This window comes from Pristiophorus japonicus, chromosome 6 (assembly GCF_044704955.1).
Source record: "Pristiophorus japonicus isolate sPriJap1 chromosome 6, sPriJap1.hap1, whole genome shotgun sequence".
Lineage (NCBI taxonomy): Eukaryota > Metazoa > Chordata > Chondrichthyes > Pristiophoridae > Pristiophorus > Pristiophorus japonicus.
The window spans coordinates 244,512,745-244,528,615 of NC_091982.1; the positions used below are offsets into that span (position 1 = coordinate 244,512,745).

The 15,871-nt window shown below is 47.9% G+C and overlaps 1 protein-coding gene across 3 annotated transcripts in view; it reads left to right on the plus strand.

The window, feature by feature from the left end:
* fndc3ba (fibronectin type III domain containing 3Ba) overlaps positions 1 to 15,871 on the plus strand; it is a 411,236-nt gene that overhangs the window by 230,859 nt on the left and 164,506 nt on the right. For all 3 annotated transcript variants that reach the window (XM_070882439.1, XM_070882441.1, XM_070882440.1), the window contains exon 12: positions 1,824 to 1,948. In XM_070882439.1, the coding sequence (XP_070738540.1) occupies positions 1,824 to 1,948 (125 nt within the window). The remainder of the gene's footprint in view (positions 1 to 1,823; positions 1,949 to 15,871) is intronic.

Sequence of the window (15,871 nt, forward strand, 5' to 3'; positions counted from 1 at the left end):
AGTTTTGAGGGACTTGTGGTGATTTCGGAATACCAGAATGCCTGTCACAAAGAAACCAGATTAAAATACTAATGGTTTAGGTGAGAAACACACATATAGTTCTACTTAATAAATCTACTCAAAACAGTAGAAATCTTACTGGAGTATAAACCTGGTAAAATCTGACTTTAGGAAGATAGGAACAGGGGGAGGCCATTTCAGCCCCTCGAGCCTGATCTGCCACTCGATGAGATCTTCGGAGGGGTTTTTATTTATCAGGATGATTGGACGCTTTTATTTTTTTCTCAAGATAATCGAAGGTGTGCAGCAGTCCGTGCTGGAGCTGTGTGCTTCCCTGGGGACAACATGCAGTCACTCGGTGCTGACTCTCACTCCCAACTCCTGGGAAGGTTCACTCACTCCTTTCATGCTTCACTGAAAACATTGTGGGATCGAGAAATTTCTAAACAACTTCCCCTCCTGCCCCGCTCCCTCTCTGAACTCCACGTCGGTAGCCTCAGACAAGTCAGAACCACTATGAACTCAAATTGGGGCTGCAAAAGTTAAGCTGATTCCATAAGAATTAGGAGCAGGAGTAGTCCATTTGGCCCCTCGAGCCTGCTCCGCCATTCAATAAGATCATGGCTAATCTTCTACCTCAACTCCACTTTCCCACCCGATCCCCATATCCGCTGATTTACTGATTGCCCAAAAACCTCAAATGATCTCAACCTTGAATATACTCGACGACTGAGCCTCCACAGACCTCTGGGGTAGAGAATTCCAAAGATTCACAACCCTCTGAGTGAAGAAATTCCTCCTCATCTCAATCCTAAATGGCCGACCCCTTATCCTGAGACTATGACCCCTGATTCTAGACTCTCCAGCCCGGGGAAACATCCTCCCTGCATCTACCCTGTCACTCCCTCTAAGAATTTTATTTGTTTCAATGAGATCATCTCTCACTCTTCTAAACCCCAGAGAGTATCGGCTCAACCTCTCCTCATAGGACAACACTCTCTTCCCAGGGATCAAACCAGTGAACCTTTATTGTACCCCCTCTCGGGCAAGTAAAGCCGTCCTTAGGTACGGAGACCAAAACTGAACACAGTACTCCAGGTGTGGTCTCAGCAAAGCCCTGTACAAATGTAGCAAGACTTCCTTAGTGTTCCTTTACCACTGGGAAAGCCCCATGGCCAATGCTCCCCCTCATGTTTGGGGGGCTGCACAGCCCATTCAAAAGTCCGCACAGATGCATTTTTTGTTCAATTTGAAAGTCTGCTGCGCGGGACCCCCGGAGAGCCGCGCGGGACCCCCGGAGTGCCGCGCAGGCTGTGGAACATTGTTCATGCCCAGACTTTCCAACATTTCATTCCCAGGATGTGGGCGTCGCTGGCAAGGCTGGCACTTATTGCCCATCCCTAATTGCCCCTGGAGAAGGTGGTGGTGAGCCGCCTTCTTGAACCGCTGCAGTCTGTGTGGGGAAGGTGCTCCCACAGTGCTGTTAGGGAGGGAGTTCCAGGATTCTGATCCAGCGACAATGAAGGAACGGCCGATATATTTCCAAGTCGGGACAGTGTGTGACTCGGAGAGGGATTTGCGGCTGCTGCCCTTGACCTTCTGGGTGGTGGAAGTTGCGGGTTTGGGAGGTGCTGCCGAAGAAGCCTTAGCGAGTTGCTGCAGTGCATCTTGCAGATGGTACACACTCAGTCACGGTGTGCCGGTGGTGGAGGGAGTGAATGTTTAACGCGGTGGTAGCTGGGGGTTGTGGGTTCGGGAGGTAAGACTGATGTGAGCTGTGCGACTACCGATCTAAATGATTTCTCTTCCTTCCTTGTGTTTAGGGGAAACGGAACAACGGATTCCGGGAATGCTACTTCGGGAGCCAGCGGCACTGTAAACTATCCAAACTCTTACCCGCCTTTGGCTACACCTTTCGGTTAGCAGTGTGCAATGAAATCGGCACCAGGTAGGCGGCCGAATGCTTGTTTTAGATCAGGCCCAGAATTGGGGGTGGCAAGATGTTAGAGGAAACCCTTTTGTTTCCCCTCCAGTTTGTCCTTGGGCGGTTTGTGGAATCTTATTGTACACAATTTGGCTGCCAGGTGAAATCCAGCTCCACGGCTGAGGTGGGGATGACACTGGCCAGGACGGCATTTGTTGGCCATCCCCGGTTACCCTGAGCCGGTGGTGCTGGGGCCTCTCCCATATAACGATTGTTTGCATAGTGGACTGGCCATGTCGAAAGGGCATTGAGGGTGGACCATATACCCTGGGGCTGGAGTCATATACAGAACCGGGTAAGGACAGCAGCTTTCCTTCCCTAAATGGACATCAGTCAACCAGTTGAGTTTTTTTATGACAATCCGACAGCTTTCATAAGAATTAGGAGCAGGAGTAGGCCATTTGGCCCCTCAAGCCTGCTCCGCCATTTAATATCATGGCTGATCTCCTACATCAACTCCATCTTCCTGCACTATCCCCATATAAGAACATAAGAACATAAGAATTAGGAACAGGAGTAGGGCATCTAGCCCCTCGAGCCTGCTCCGCCATTCAACAAGATCATGGCTGATCTGGCCATGGACTCAGCTCCACTTACCCGCCCGCTCCCCGTAACCCTTAATTCCTTTCTTGGTTAAAAATTTATCGATCTGTGATTTGAATACATTCAATGAGCTAGCCTCAACTGCTTCCCTGGGCAAAGAATTCCACAGATTCACAACCCTCTGGGAGAAGAAATTCCTTCTCAACTCGGTTTTAAATTGGCTCCCCTGTATTTTGAGGCTGTGTCCCCTAGTTCTAGTCTCCCTGACTAGTGGAAACAACCTCTCTGCCTCTATCTTGTCTATCCCTTTCATTATTTTAAATGTTTTTATAAGATCACCCCTCATCCTTCTGAACTCCAACGAGTAAAGACCCAGTCTACTTAATCTATCATCATAAGGTAACCCCCTCATCTCCGGAATCAGCCTAGTGAATCGTCTCTGTACCCCCTCCAAAGCCAGTATATCCTTCCTTAAGTAAGGTGACCAAAACTGCACGCAGTACTCCAGGTGCGGCCTCACCAATTTCCTGTACAGTTGCAGCAGGATCTCCCTGCTTTTGTACTCCATCCCTCTTGCAATGAAGGCCAATATTCCATTCGCCTTCCTGATTACCTGCTGTACCTGCAAACTAACTTTTTGGGATTCATGCACAAGGACCCCCAGGTCCCTCTGCACCGCAGCATGTTGTAATTTCTCCCCATTCAAATAATATTCCCTTTTACTGTGTTTTTTTCCTCAAGGTGGATGACCTCACACTTTCCGACATTGTATTCCATCTGCCAAACCTTAGCCCATTCGCTTAACCTATCTAAATCTCTTAGCAGCCTCTCTGTGTCCTCTACACAACCCGCTTTCCCACTAATCTTTGTGTCATCTGCAAATTTTGTTACACTACACTCTGTCCCCTCCTCCAGGTCATCTATGTATATTGTAAACAGTTGTGGTCCCAGCACCGATCCCTGTGGCACACCACTAACCACCGATTTCCAACCTGAAAAGGACCCATTTATCCCAACTCTCTGCTTTCTGTTCACCAGCCAATTCTCGATCCATGCTAATACATTTCCACTGACTCCGCGTACCTTTATCTTCTGCAGTAACCTTTTGTGTGGCACCTTATCGAATGCCTTTTGGAAATCTAAATACACCACATCCATCGGTACACCTCTATCCACCATGCTCGTTATATCTTCAAAGAATTCCAGTAAATTAGTTAAACATGATTTCCCCTTCATGAATCCATGTTGCGTCTGCTTGATTGCACTATTCCTATCTAGATGTCCCGCTATTTCTTCCTTAATGATAGCTTCAAACATTTTCCCCACGTCAGATGTTAACTAACCGGCCTATAGTTACATGCCTTTTGTCTGCCCTCTTTTTTAACAGATGCGTTACATTAGCTGCTTTCCAATCCACTGGTACCTCCCCAGAGTCCAGAGAATTTTGGTAGATTATAACCAATGCATCTGCTATAACTTCTGCCATCTCTTTTAATACCCTGGGATGCATTTCATCAGGACCAGGGGACTTGTCTACCTTGAGTCCCATTAGCCTGTCCAGCACTACCCCCTAGTGATAGTGATTGTCTCAAGGTCCTCCCTTCCTACATTCCCGTGACCAGCAATTTTTGGCATGGTTTTTGTGTCTTCCACTGTGAAGACCGAAGCAAAATAATTGTTTAAGATCTCAGCCATTTCCACATTTCCCATTTCTAAATCCCCCTTCTCATCTTCTAAAGAATCCCTTGATTCCCTTAATATCCAAAAATCTATCGACCTTGTTCTTGAATATACTCAAAGATTGAGCTTCCACAGTCCTCTGCGTAAAGAATTCCAAAGATTCAACACCCTCTGAGTGAAGAAGTTTCTCTTCATCTCAGTCCTAAATGGCCGACCCCTTATCCTGAGACTGTGACCCCTGGTTCTAGACTCTCCAGTCAGGGAAGACATCTTCCCAGCATCTACCCCGTCAAGCCCTATAAGAATTTTGTATATTTCAATGAGATCACCTCTCATTCTTCTAAACTCCAGAGAATATAGACCTAGTCTACTCAATCTCTCCTCACAGGACAATCCCCCCATCCCAGAAATCAATCTGGTGAACCTTTGTTGCACTCCCTCTATCGCAAGTGTATCCTTCTTTGGGTAAGGAGACCAAAACTGTACACAATACTCCAGGTGTGGTCTCACCAGGGCCCTATATAATTGCAGTAAGACATAGTTATTCTTGTACTCAAATCCTCTTGTAATAAAGGCCAACATACCATTTGCTTTCCTAATTGCTTGCTGTACCTGCATGTTAACTTTCAGTGATTCGTGTACAAGGATACTCGGGTCCCTCTGAACAGCAACATTTCCCAATCTCTCACCATTTAAAAAATACTCTGCTTCCCTATTTTTCCTATCAAAGTGGATAACTTCACATTTCTCCACATTATATTCCATTTGCCATGTTCTTGCCCGCTCACTTAGCCTGCCTATATCCCCTTGAAGCCTCTTTGCATCCTCCTCACAACTTACATTCCCACCTAGCTTTGTATCATCAGCAAACTTGGATATATTACATTTGATCCCCTCATCCAAATCGTTGATATAGATTGTGAATAGCTGAGGCCCAAGCACCGATCCTTGCAGCACCCCGCTAGTTACAGTCTACCAACCTGAAAATGACCCATTTGTTCCTACTTTCTGTTTTCTAACTGTTAACCAATCCTCAATCTATGCTCGTATATTACCCCCAATCCCATGAGCCCTAATTTTGGTGCCATGTGCAAGTCAGAGTAGGTATCGCTGGATAGCTCAGATGAATACGTGGCTTGAGGAGTGGTGCAGAAGGGAGGGATTCAAATTCCTGGGACATTGCAACCGGTTCTGGGGGAGGTGGGACCAGTACAAATCAGACCTGGGCAGGACCGGAACCAATGTCCTCGGGGGAGTGTTTGCTAGTGCTGTTGGGGAGGGGTTAAACTAATATGGCAGGGGGATGGGAACCTATGCAGGGAGACACACGGAAGTAGAATGGGGGCAGAAGCAAAAGATAGAAAGAAGAAAAGTAAAAGTGGAGGGCAGAGAAACCCAAGGCAAAAAGAGCCACATTACAGCAAAATTCTGAAGGGGCAAAGTGTGTTAAAAAGACAAGTCTGAAGGCTCTGTGCCTCAATGCGAGGAGTATTCGGAATAAGGTGGACGAATTAACTGCGCAGATAGCAGTTAACGGGTAAGATGTAATTGGCATCACGGATACATGGTTCCAGGGTGACAAAGGCTGGGAACTCAACATCCAGGGGTATTCAACATTTAGGAAGGATAGACAGAAAGGAAAAGGAGGTGGTTTGGCGTTGCAGGTTAAAGAGGAAATTAATGCAATAGTAAGGAAGGATATTAGCTTGGATGATGTGGAATCGGTATGGGTGGAGCTACGGAATACCAAAGGGCAGAAAACGCCAGTGGGAGTACCACCAAACAGTAGTAGTGAGGTTGGGGACAGCATCAAACAAGAAATTAGAGATGCGTGCAATAAAGGTACAGTAGTTATCATGGGTGACTTTAATCTACATATTGATTGGGCTAACAAAACTGGTAGCAATGCGGTGGAGGAGGATTTCCTGGATTGTATTAGGGATGGTTTTCTCGACCAATATGTCAAAGAACCAACTAGAGGGCTGGCCATCCTAGACTGGGTGATGTGTAATGAGAAAGGACTAATTAGCAATCTTGTTCTGCGAGACCCCTTGGGGAAGAGTGACCATAATATGGTAGAATTCTTTATAAAGATGGAGAGTGACACAGTTAATTCAGAGACTAGGGTCCTGAACTTAAGGAAAGGCAACTTCGATGGTTTGAGGCGTGAATTGGCTAGAATAGACTGGCAAGTGATACTTAAAGGGTTGACGGTGGATAGGCAATGGCAAACATTTAAAGATCACATGGATGAACTTCAACAATTGTACATCCCAGTCTGGAGTAAAAATAAAACGGGGAAGGTGGCTCAACCGTGGCTAACAAGGGAAATTAAGGATAGTGTTAAATCCAAGGAAGAGGCATATAAATTGGCCAGAAAAAGCAGCAAACCTGAGGACTGGGAGAATTTTGTAGTCCAGCAGAGGAAGACAAAGGGTTTAATTAGGAGGGGGAAAATCGAATATAAGAGGAAGCTTGCTGGGAACATAAAAACTGACTGCAAAAGCTTCTATAGGTATGTGAAGAGAAAAAGATTAGTGAAAACAAACGTAGGTCCCTTGCAGTCAGATTCAGGTGAATTTATAATGGAGAACAAAGAAATGGCGGATCAGTTAAACAAATACTTTGGTTCTGTCTTCACGAAGGATGACACAAATAACCTTCCGGAAGTACTAGGGGACCGAGGGTCTAGTGAGAAGGAGGAACTGAAGGAAATCCTTATTAGGCGGGAAATTGTGTTAGGGAAATTGATGGGATTGAAGGCCGATAAATCCCTGCGGCCTGATAGTCTGCATCCTAAAGCGCTTTAGGAACTAGCCTAGAAATAGTGGATGCAGTGGTGATCATTTTCCAACAGTCTATCGATTCCTATGGACTGGAGGGTAGCTAATGTAACACCACTTTTTAAGAAAGGAGGGAGAGAGAAAATGGGTAATTATAGACCAGTTAGCCTGACATCAGTAGTGGGAAAAATGTTGGAATCAATTATTAAAGATGAAATAGCTGCACATTTGGAAAGCAGTGACAGGATCGGTCCAAGTCAGCATGGATTTATGAAAGGGAAATACTGATTGACAAATGTTCTCAAATTTTTTGAGGATGTAACTGGTAGAGTGGACAAGGGAGAACCAGTGGATGTGTATTTCGACTTTCAAAAGGCTTTTGACAAGGTCCCACACTAGAGATTGGTGTGCAAAATTAAAGCACATGGTATTGGAGGTAATGTACTGACGTGGATAGAGAACTGGTTAGCAGACAGGAAGCAGAGAGTCGGGATAAACGGGTCCTTTTCAGAATGGCAGGCAGTGACTAGTGGGGTGCTGCAGGGCTCAGTGCTGGGACCCCAGCTATTTACAATATACATTAATGATTTAGATGAAGGAATTGAGGGTAATATCTCCAAGTTTGCAGATGACACTAAACTGGGTGGTGGTGTGAGCTGTGAGGAGGATGCTAAGAGGCTGCAGGGTGAATTGGACAGGTTATGTGAGTGGGCAAATGCATGGCAGATGCAATATAACGTGGATAAATGTGAGGTTACCCACTTTGGGGGCAAAAACGCGAAGGCAGAATATTATCTGAATGGCGGCAGATTAGGAAAAGGGGAGGTGCTTCGAGACCTGGGTGTCATGGTACATCAGTCATTGAAAGTTGGCATGCAGGTACAGCAGGCGGTGAAGAAGGCAAATGGTCTGTTGGCCTTCATAACTAGGGGATTTGAATAAAGGAGCAGGGAGGTCTTGCTGCAGTTGTACAGGGCCTTAGTGAGGTCTCACCTGGAATTTTGTGTTCAGTTTTGGTCTCCTAATCTGAGGAAGGACGTTCTTGCTATTGAGGGAGTGCAGCGAAGGTTCACGAGACTGATTCCCGGGTTGACAGGACTGACATATGAGGAGAGACTGGATCGACTGGGCCTATATTCACTGGAGTTTAGAAGAATGAGAGGCGACCTCATAGAAACACATAACATTCTGACGGGACTGGACAGGTTAGATGCAGGAAGAATGTTCCTGATGTTGGGGAAGTCCAGAACAAGGGGACATAGTCTAAGGCTAAGGAGTAAGCCATTTAGGACTGATGAGGAGAAACTTCTTCACTCAGAGAGTTGTTAACCTCTGGAATTCCCTACCGCAGAGAGTTGTTGATGCCAGTTCATTGGATATATTCAAGAGGGAGTTAGATATGGCCCTTACAGCTAAAGGGATCAAAGGGTATGGAGAGAAAGCAAGAAAGGCGTACTGAGGGAATGATCAGCCATGATCTTATTGAATGGTGGTGCAGGCTCGAAGGGCCGAATGGCCTACTCCTGCACCTATTTTCTATGTTTGAGCCAACCTCTTGTGTGGCACCTTATCGAATGTTTCTGAAAATCCAAATGCACTACATCTATTGGTCCTCCTTATCTACCCTGCTAGTTACAACCTTAAAACAGTCCAACAGATTGTCAAACATGATTTTCCTTTCATAAATCCATGATGAATCTGACCAATCTTATTGTGCTTTTCTAAGTGCCCTGCTGTCACGTCCCTAATAATTATGGATTCTAGCATTTTCCCCACTACAGATGTCAGGCTAACTGGTCTATAATTCTCTGTTTTCTCTCTCCCTCCTTTCATATTTTTTTTTGCTGAACCCACCCCACAGACCAAAACTTGGGACCATCAATATAAGATACTCACTAATAAATCCTATAGGGAATTTAGGAGAAACTTCTTCACCCAGACAATGGTGAGAATGTGGGACTCGCTACCACAGGGAGTGGTTGAGTTGAATAGTATTGATGCATTTAAGGGGAGGCCTAGATAAACACATGAGGGAGAAAGGAATCGATGGATATGCTGATAGGATGAGATGAAGAGGGGTGGGAGGAGGCTTGTGTGGAGCACAAACACCGGCACGGACCTGTTGGGCCGAATGGCTGTGGACTCCATGTATCTCAATGAATGCCTATTAAACCCTGATAGGCGTGTAGTACACACGGGTACAGATGTACCTAAGCTGGTCGGGAGTTCTACATTGTAAAGGTTAAACTCACCTCCCTGTCAATATCTCAGTCCATCCAATCTCGGCAACAACGCTTAGAGTCAGAGACGCACAATTCAAACAAGGAAGTAAGAAAAATAAACACAGGAAGGGCCAGGCGACCTGGGGCTCATGGGCTGGGTTGGCAGCATCCGTAGACTGGATATGGCCCACATCCTGAACCCCCTCCGTCCCCGCTCTCGGGAAACGGTAGAGAATCTACCTTGCTTTTACATGGGTCGTAGAGGGTGTTTGTGCTGCCTATTCCTGAGGTGCAGGTTTCACACTTGCACACTTGCACACTTGTATACTTGCATACTTGTACACTTTCACATGGGTACACTTGCACATTTGTATACTGACACATGTGTACACTTGCACACGTGCATACTTGTACACTTTTACACTTGCAAACGTGTGCACTTACACACATGCACTTGCACACGTGCATAAATGCACGTGCACACATACACTTGTACACTTGTGCACTTGTACACATACACTTGCACACTTACAAACGTATACACTTACACACAAGCACTTCCACACTTGCATTTGTGCTCTTGCACAATTGTACACTTTACACTTGCACACTTATACACATACACTTGTACACGTGTGCACTGGTACACTTGTACACATACACTTGTACACTTGCACACATGTACACTTCCACACTCGTACTCTTGCACACTTACACTTACACTTGTACACATGCACGCTTGCACATTTGTATACTTACACACTTGTACACAAGCATACTTACACACTTGTATACGTGCACGTACACTTTTGCGCCCTTGCACAATTGTACACTGTACACTTGCACACGTGTACACTTGCACACTTCCATACGTGTGCACTTGCACACTTACACATTTGCACACTTGAATACTTCGAAACTTGTACACTTACACGCTTGTAAACTTGTACACTTGCGCACAAGTACTTGCACATGTGCACATTTGCAAACTTGTACACTTGTACACTTCCACACTTGCAAACTTATATACTTGTACATAAGAACATAAGAAATAGGAGCAGGAGTAGGCCATACGGCCTCTCAAGCCTGCTCCGCCATTCAATAAGATCATGGCTGATCTGATCATGGACTCAGCTCCACTTCCCTGCCCGTTCCCCATAACCCTTCACTCCCTTATCATTTAAGAAACTGTCTATTTCTGACTTAAATTTATTCAATGTCCCAGCTTCCACAGCTCTCTGAAGCAATGAATTCCACAGATTTACAACCCTCTGAGACAAGAAATTTCTCCTCATCTCAGTTTTAAATGGGCAGCCCCTTACTCTAAGATCATGCCCTCTAGTTCTAGTCTCTCCCATCAGTGGAAACATCCTCTCTGCATCCACTTGTCAATGCCCCTCATAATCTTATATGTTTCGATAAGATCACCTCTCATTCTTCTGAATTCTAATGAGTAGAGGCCCAACCTACTCAACCTTTCCTCATAAGTCAACTCTCTCATCTCCGAAATCAACCTAGTGAACCTTTTCTGAACTGCCTCCAAAGCAAGTATATCCTTTCGTAAATATGGAAACCAAAACTGCACGCAGTATTCCAGGTGTGGCCTCACCAATACCCTGTATAGCTGTAGCAAGACTTCCCTGCTTTTATACTCCATCCCCTTTGTAATAATGGCCAAGATACCATTGGCCTTCCTGATCACTTGCTGTACCTTTTGTGTTTCATGCACAAGTACCCCCAGGTCCCGCTGTAATGCAGCACTTTGCACTTTCACACATGCACTTCCACACTTGTACACTTGTACTTGCACACATGTACACTTCCACACTTCCACACTTGCAAACTTGTACACTTGCATCCCAGGCCGTTGAGCGAAGTAAAAGAGGAAATAGCAGAGGCCTTAACCATCATTTTCCAGTCCTCTTTGGATCTGGGCATGGTGCCAGAGGATTGGAGGACGCTAATGTAGTACCTTTGTTTAAGAATGGAGAAAGGAATAGGCCGAGTAATTACAGGCCTGTCAGCCTAACCTCAGTGGTGGGAAAATTATTGGAAAAATTCCTGAAAGACAGGATAAATCTGCATTTGGAAAGGCAAGAATTAATTAGGAACAGTCAGCACGGATTTGTTAAGGGAAGATCGTGTTTGACTAACCTGATTGAATTTTTTGAGGAGGTAACCAAGAGGGTCGATGAGGATAGTGCGTACGATGTAGTCTATTTGGACTTTAGTAATGCTTTTGATACGATCCCACATGGTAGACTGGTCATGAAGGTTAAAGCCCATGGGATACAGGGCAAAGTGGCAAGTTGGATCCAAAATTGGCTTGGAGGTAGGAAGCAAAGGGTAATGATTGATGAATGTTTTGTGACTGGAAGGATGTTTACAGTGGGGTTCTGCAGGGCTCTACTGGGTCCCTTGCTTTTTGTGGTATATATCAACGAGTTAGATTTGAATATAGGGAGTATGATTAAGAAGTTTGCAGACGACACTAAAATTGGCCGTGTGGTTGATAATGAAGAGGAAAGTCATGGGCTGCAGGAGGATATCAATCTACTGGTCAGGTGGGCAGAGCAGTGGCAAATGGAATTTAATTCAGAGAAGTATGAGGTAATGCACTTTGGGAGAGCTAGTAAGGAAAGGGTATAGACATTAAGCTGTAGGCCACTTAATAGAATAGATGAACAAAGGGACCTTGGAGTGCTTGTCCACAGATCCCTGAAAGTAGCAGGCCAGGTGGATAAGATGGTTAAGAAGGCATACGGAATGCTTGCCTTTATTGGCCGAGGCATAGAATATAAGAGCAGGGAGGTTATGCTTAAATTGTATAATACTCTGGTTAGGCTACAGCTGAAGTACTGCGTGCAGTTCTGGTCGCCATATTATAGGAAGGACGTGATTGCATTAGAGAGGGTGCAGAGGAGATTTACTAGGATGCTGCCTGGAATGGAGAATCTTAGTTATGAGGACAGATTGGATAGGTTGGGTTTGTTCTCATTGGAACAGACGAAGTTGAGAGGAGACCTCATTGAGGTGTACAGAATATTGAGGGGCCTGGACATAGTGGATAGTAAGGGTCTATTTCCATTGGTGGAGGGGTCTACTATGAGGGGGCATAGTTTTAAGGTGGGTGGTGGAAGGTTTAGAGGGGATTTGAGGGAGGGGGCTTCTTTACGCAGAGGGTTGTGGGGATTTGGAACGCGCTGCCTGGAAGAGTGGTGGATGCAGAAACCCTCACCACTTTTAAGAGATGGTTGGATGGGCACTTAAAGTGCAGTAACCTGCAGGGTTACGGACCTAGAGCTGGTAATTGGGATGAGACTGAATGAACTTTTGTTGGCTAACGCAGTATTAATAGTAAGTACTGCAGGGAATAGAATACGACCAGGGTGATCTCCTGGACTAGTTTCGATCGCCTGGATGGGTCGGAGAGGAATTTTCCCAGATTTTTTTTCTCCCTAATTTGACCTGGGTTTTTATCTGGTTTTTGCCTCTCCCAGGGGATCACATGGCTCCGGTTGGGGTGGAGTGTAGAATGTTTTAGTATAAGGGGTGTCGCAGTTGTGTGAGGCGGACTGGTTGGGTTTGGTGCTCTTTGCCTTTCCGTCATTGTTCATAGGTTTATATGTAACCTTTAGCCTGCTGACCAACAGCTGTGCGGTTTTTTGTCGGCCAGCGCGGACACGATGGGCCAAAATAGCCTCCTTCTGTGCTGTAAATTTCTATGTTTCTATGTTTGTACACTTGTATACTTATACACTTGCACACTTCCACACATGCACTTCCAAACTTGCACACATGCACTCCCACACTCGCACGCATGCACTTGCACACTTACATACTTGCATACTTGCACACTTGTACATGTACACACTCGCACATTTGCACACATGCGCGTGCACGTTTGTACACTTGCACGTGTACACTTGCGTACTTGTACACTTGCATACTTGTACACTTGCATACTTCCATACTTCCACACGTGTACATTTCCACACATGCACTTACACACATGCACATACACACTTGTAAACATCCACACTTACACACTCCCGCACTTCCACATGTGCACTTGCACACTTTTACACTTACACACTTGCATACTTGTATGCTTACACACTTATACACATACACTTCCACACTTGCACATGTATACACCCGCACACATGCACTTCCACACTTGTACACATGCACTTGCTCACGTCCATACTTGCTCACGTCCATACATGCACTTCCACACTTGCACACAACACTTGCACACAGCACTTGCACACATTTCCACACTTTTGTACGTGCACACTCGCACACTTGTACACTTGCACATTTGTACACCCGCACACGTGCACTTCCACACTTGTACACTTGCACACGTGCATTTGCACACTTCCATACTTGCCCGCTTGCACTCAGCACTTGCACACAACACTTGCACACTTTTGCATGTGCACACTTCCACACTTGTACACTTGCACACATGCACACCCACACTTACACACCTGTACACCTGCACACATGCATTTGCACACTTCCATACTTCCATACTTGCACACTTGTACACTTGTACACTTGTACACAAGGACTTGCACACACACACTTGCACACTTCCACTCAACCACACTTGCACTTACACACCAGCACTTGCACTCCAGCACTTCCACACCACTTCCACAATTGCACACATGCACTTCCACACTTCCAGACTTCACTTGCACACTTCCACCCCTGTACACTTGCACACTTGCAAACTCACACACTTGTACACTTGCTGCATCAGCTAAGTCCAGCTGCTGGTGACCCAGTGAAAGAAAGTCGGAGTGCCTTTGGGTAATTATGGATTTTCTTTCCTCTTTTTTTTCTCCCTCTTCATTCTCAACCCTCTACTTCTCTTGCTCCATCTCCTGATTATCAAATGTCATATTTCATTTATGCACTTCCCTCTCTTTGTCTCATTACTCTCTCCCTCCACCTCTCTCTATCTCTCACTATCTCTCGATCACTCTCCCTCTTTCTCACTCTTTCACTCACTCTGTTCCTCTCCCCATCCCGCCCCCTCCCTCTCCCCCGCCTCCCTCCCTCTAACCCCCCCACCCTCTCTCCCTCTCCCTCCCTCTCTCCCTCCCTCCTCTCCCTCCCACTCTCTCTCTCCATCTCTCTCTCACCCACTCTCCCTCCCCCTTTCTCTCCCTCTCTCGCCCCGTTTCTCTCCCTCTCCCTTTCTCTCCCCCCTCTCCCTCTCCCCCCCTCTCCCTCTCCCCCCCCCTCCCTCCCGGGCCCCCTCTTCCTCCCGCTACTCCTCACTCCCTCTCCCCCCACCACCTCCATCTTCCCCCCATCTTCCCTCTTCCTCGCCCCCTCCCTCCCCCCCTCTCTCCCCTCTCTCCCCTCTCCCTCTCCCCCCATCCTCCCTCCCTCTCCCCCCCTCCCTCTCCCCCCCTCCCTCTCTCTCTCTCCCCACCTCCCTCCCTCTCTCTCCCCCCTCCCTCCCTCTCTCTCCCCACTCCCTCCCTCTCTCTCCCCACTCCCTCTCTCCCTCTCCTTCTTCCCCCTCACCCCCCCACCCCTACCCCTCTCCCCCAACCCTCCCCCTACACCCCCCCGCCCGTCCCCCTACCACACCACCCCTCCCCTACCCCACCTCCCACTACTCCCCCTCCCCCTACTCCCCCTCCCTCTCCCTTCCTCCCCCTCCCTCTCCCCCCCCTCCTTCTCCCTCCCTCTTTCCCCCCACCCTCCCTCCCTCTTTCCCCCTACCCTCTTTCCCCTCCCTCTTTCCCCCTCCCTCCCTCTTTCCCCTCCCTCTTTCCCCCCTCCCTCCCTCTTACCCCCCTCCCTTCCCTCTTCCCCCCCTCCCTCCCTCTTTCCCCCCTCCCTCCCTCTTTCCACCCCTCCCTCCCTCCTCTTTCCACCCCTCCCTCCCTCCTCTATCCACCCCTCCCTCCCTCCTCTATCCACCCCTCCCTCCCTCCCTCTTTCCCCCCTCCCTCTTTCCCCCCTCCCTCCCTCCCTCTTTCCACCCCTCCCTCCCTCTTTCCACCCCTCCCTCACTCCCTCTTTCCACACCTCCCTCCCTTCCCTCTTTCCATCCCTCTCTCCCTCCCTCTTTCCACCCCTCCCTCCCTCTTTCCACCCCTCCCTCCTCTTTCCACCCCTCCCTCCCTCCCTCTTTCCACCCCTCCCTCCCTCTTTCCACCCCTCCCTCCCTCTTTCCACCCTTCCCTCCCTCTTTCCACCCCTCCCTCCCTCTTTCCCCTCCTCCCCCCTCCCTTCCCCCCTCTCCCCTCCCTCTTCCTGCCCTACCCCTACCCCCTCCCCCTTCCTCCCCTCCACCCCTCCCCCTTCCTCCCCCTCCCTCTCCCCCTCCATCCCTCTCTCCCTCCCCCCGCTCCCTCTCACCCCCTCCCTCTCACCCCCTCCCTCTCACCCCCTCCCTCTCCCTCTCCCCCCCTTCCCCCTCCCCCTCTCCCCCCCACCCCTCCCCCTACCCCCTACACCCCCCCTACCCCCTACACCCCCCCACCCCCCCCACTCCCTCTCCCTTCCTCCCTCTCCCTTCTCTCCCCTCCCACTCCCTCTCCCTTCCTCCCTCTCCCTTTCTCCCCCTCCCCCTCCCTCTCCCTCCCTCTTCACCCCCCTCCCTCCCTCCCTCTTCCCCCCCTCCC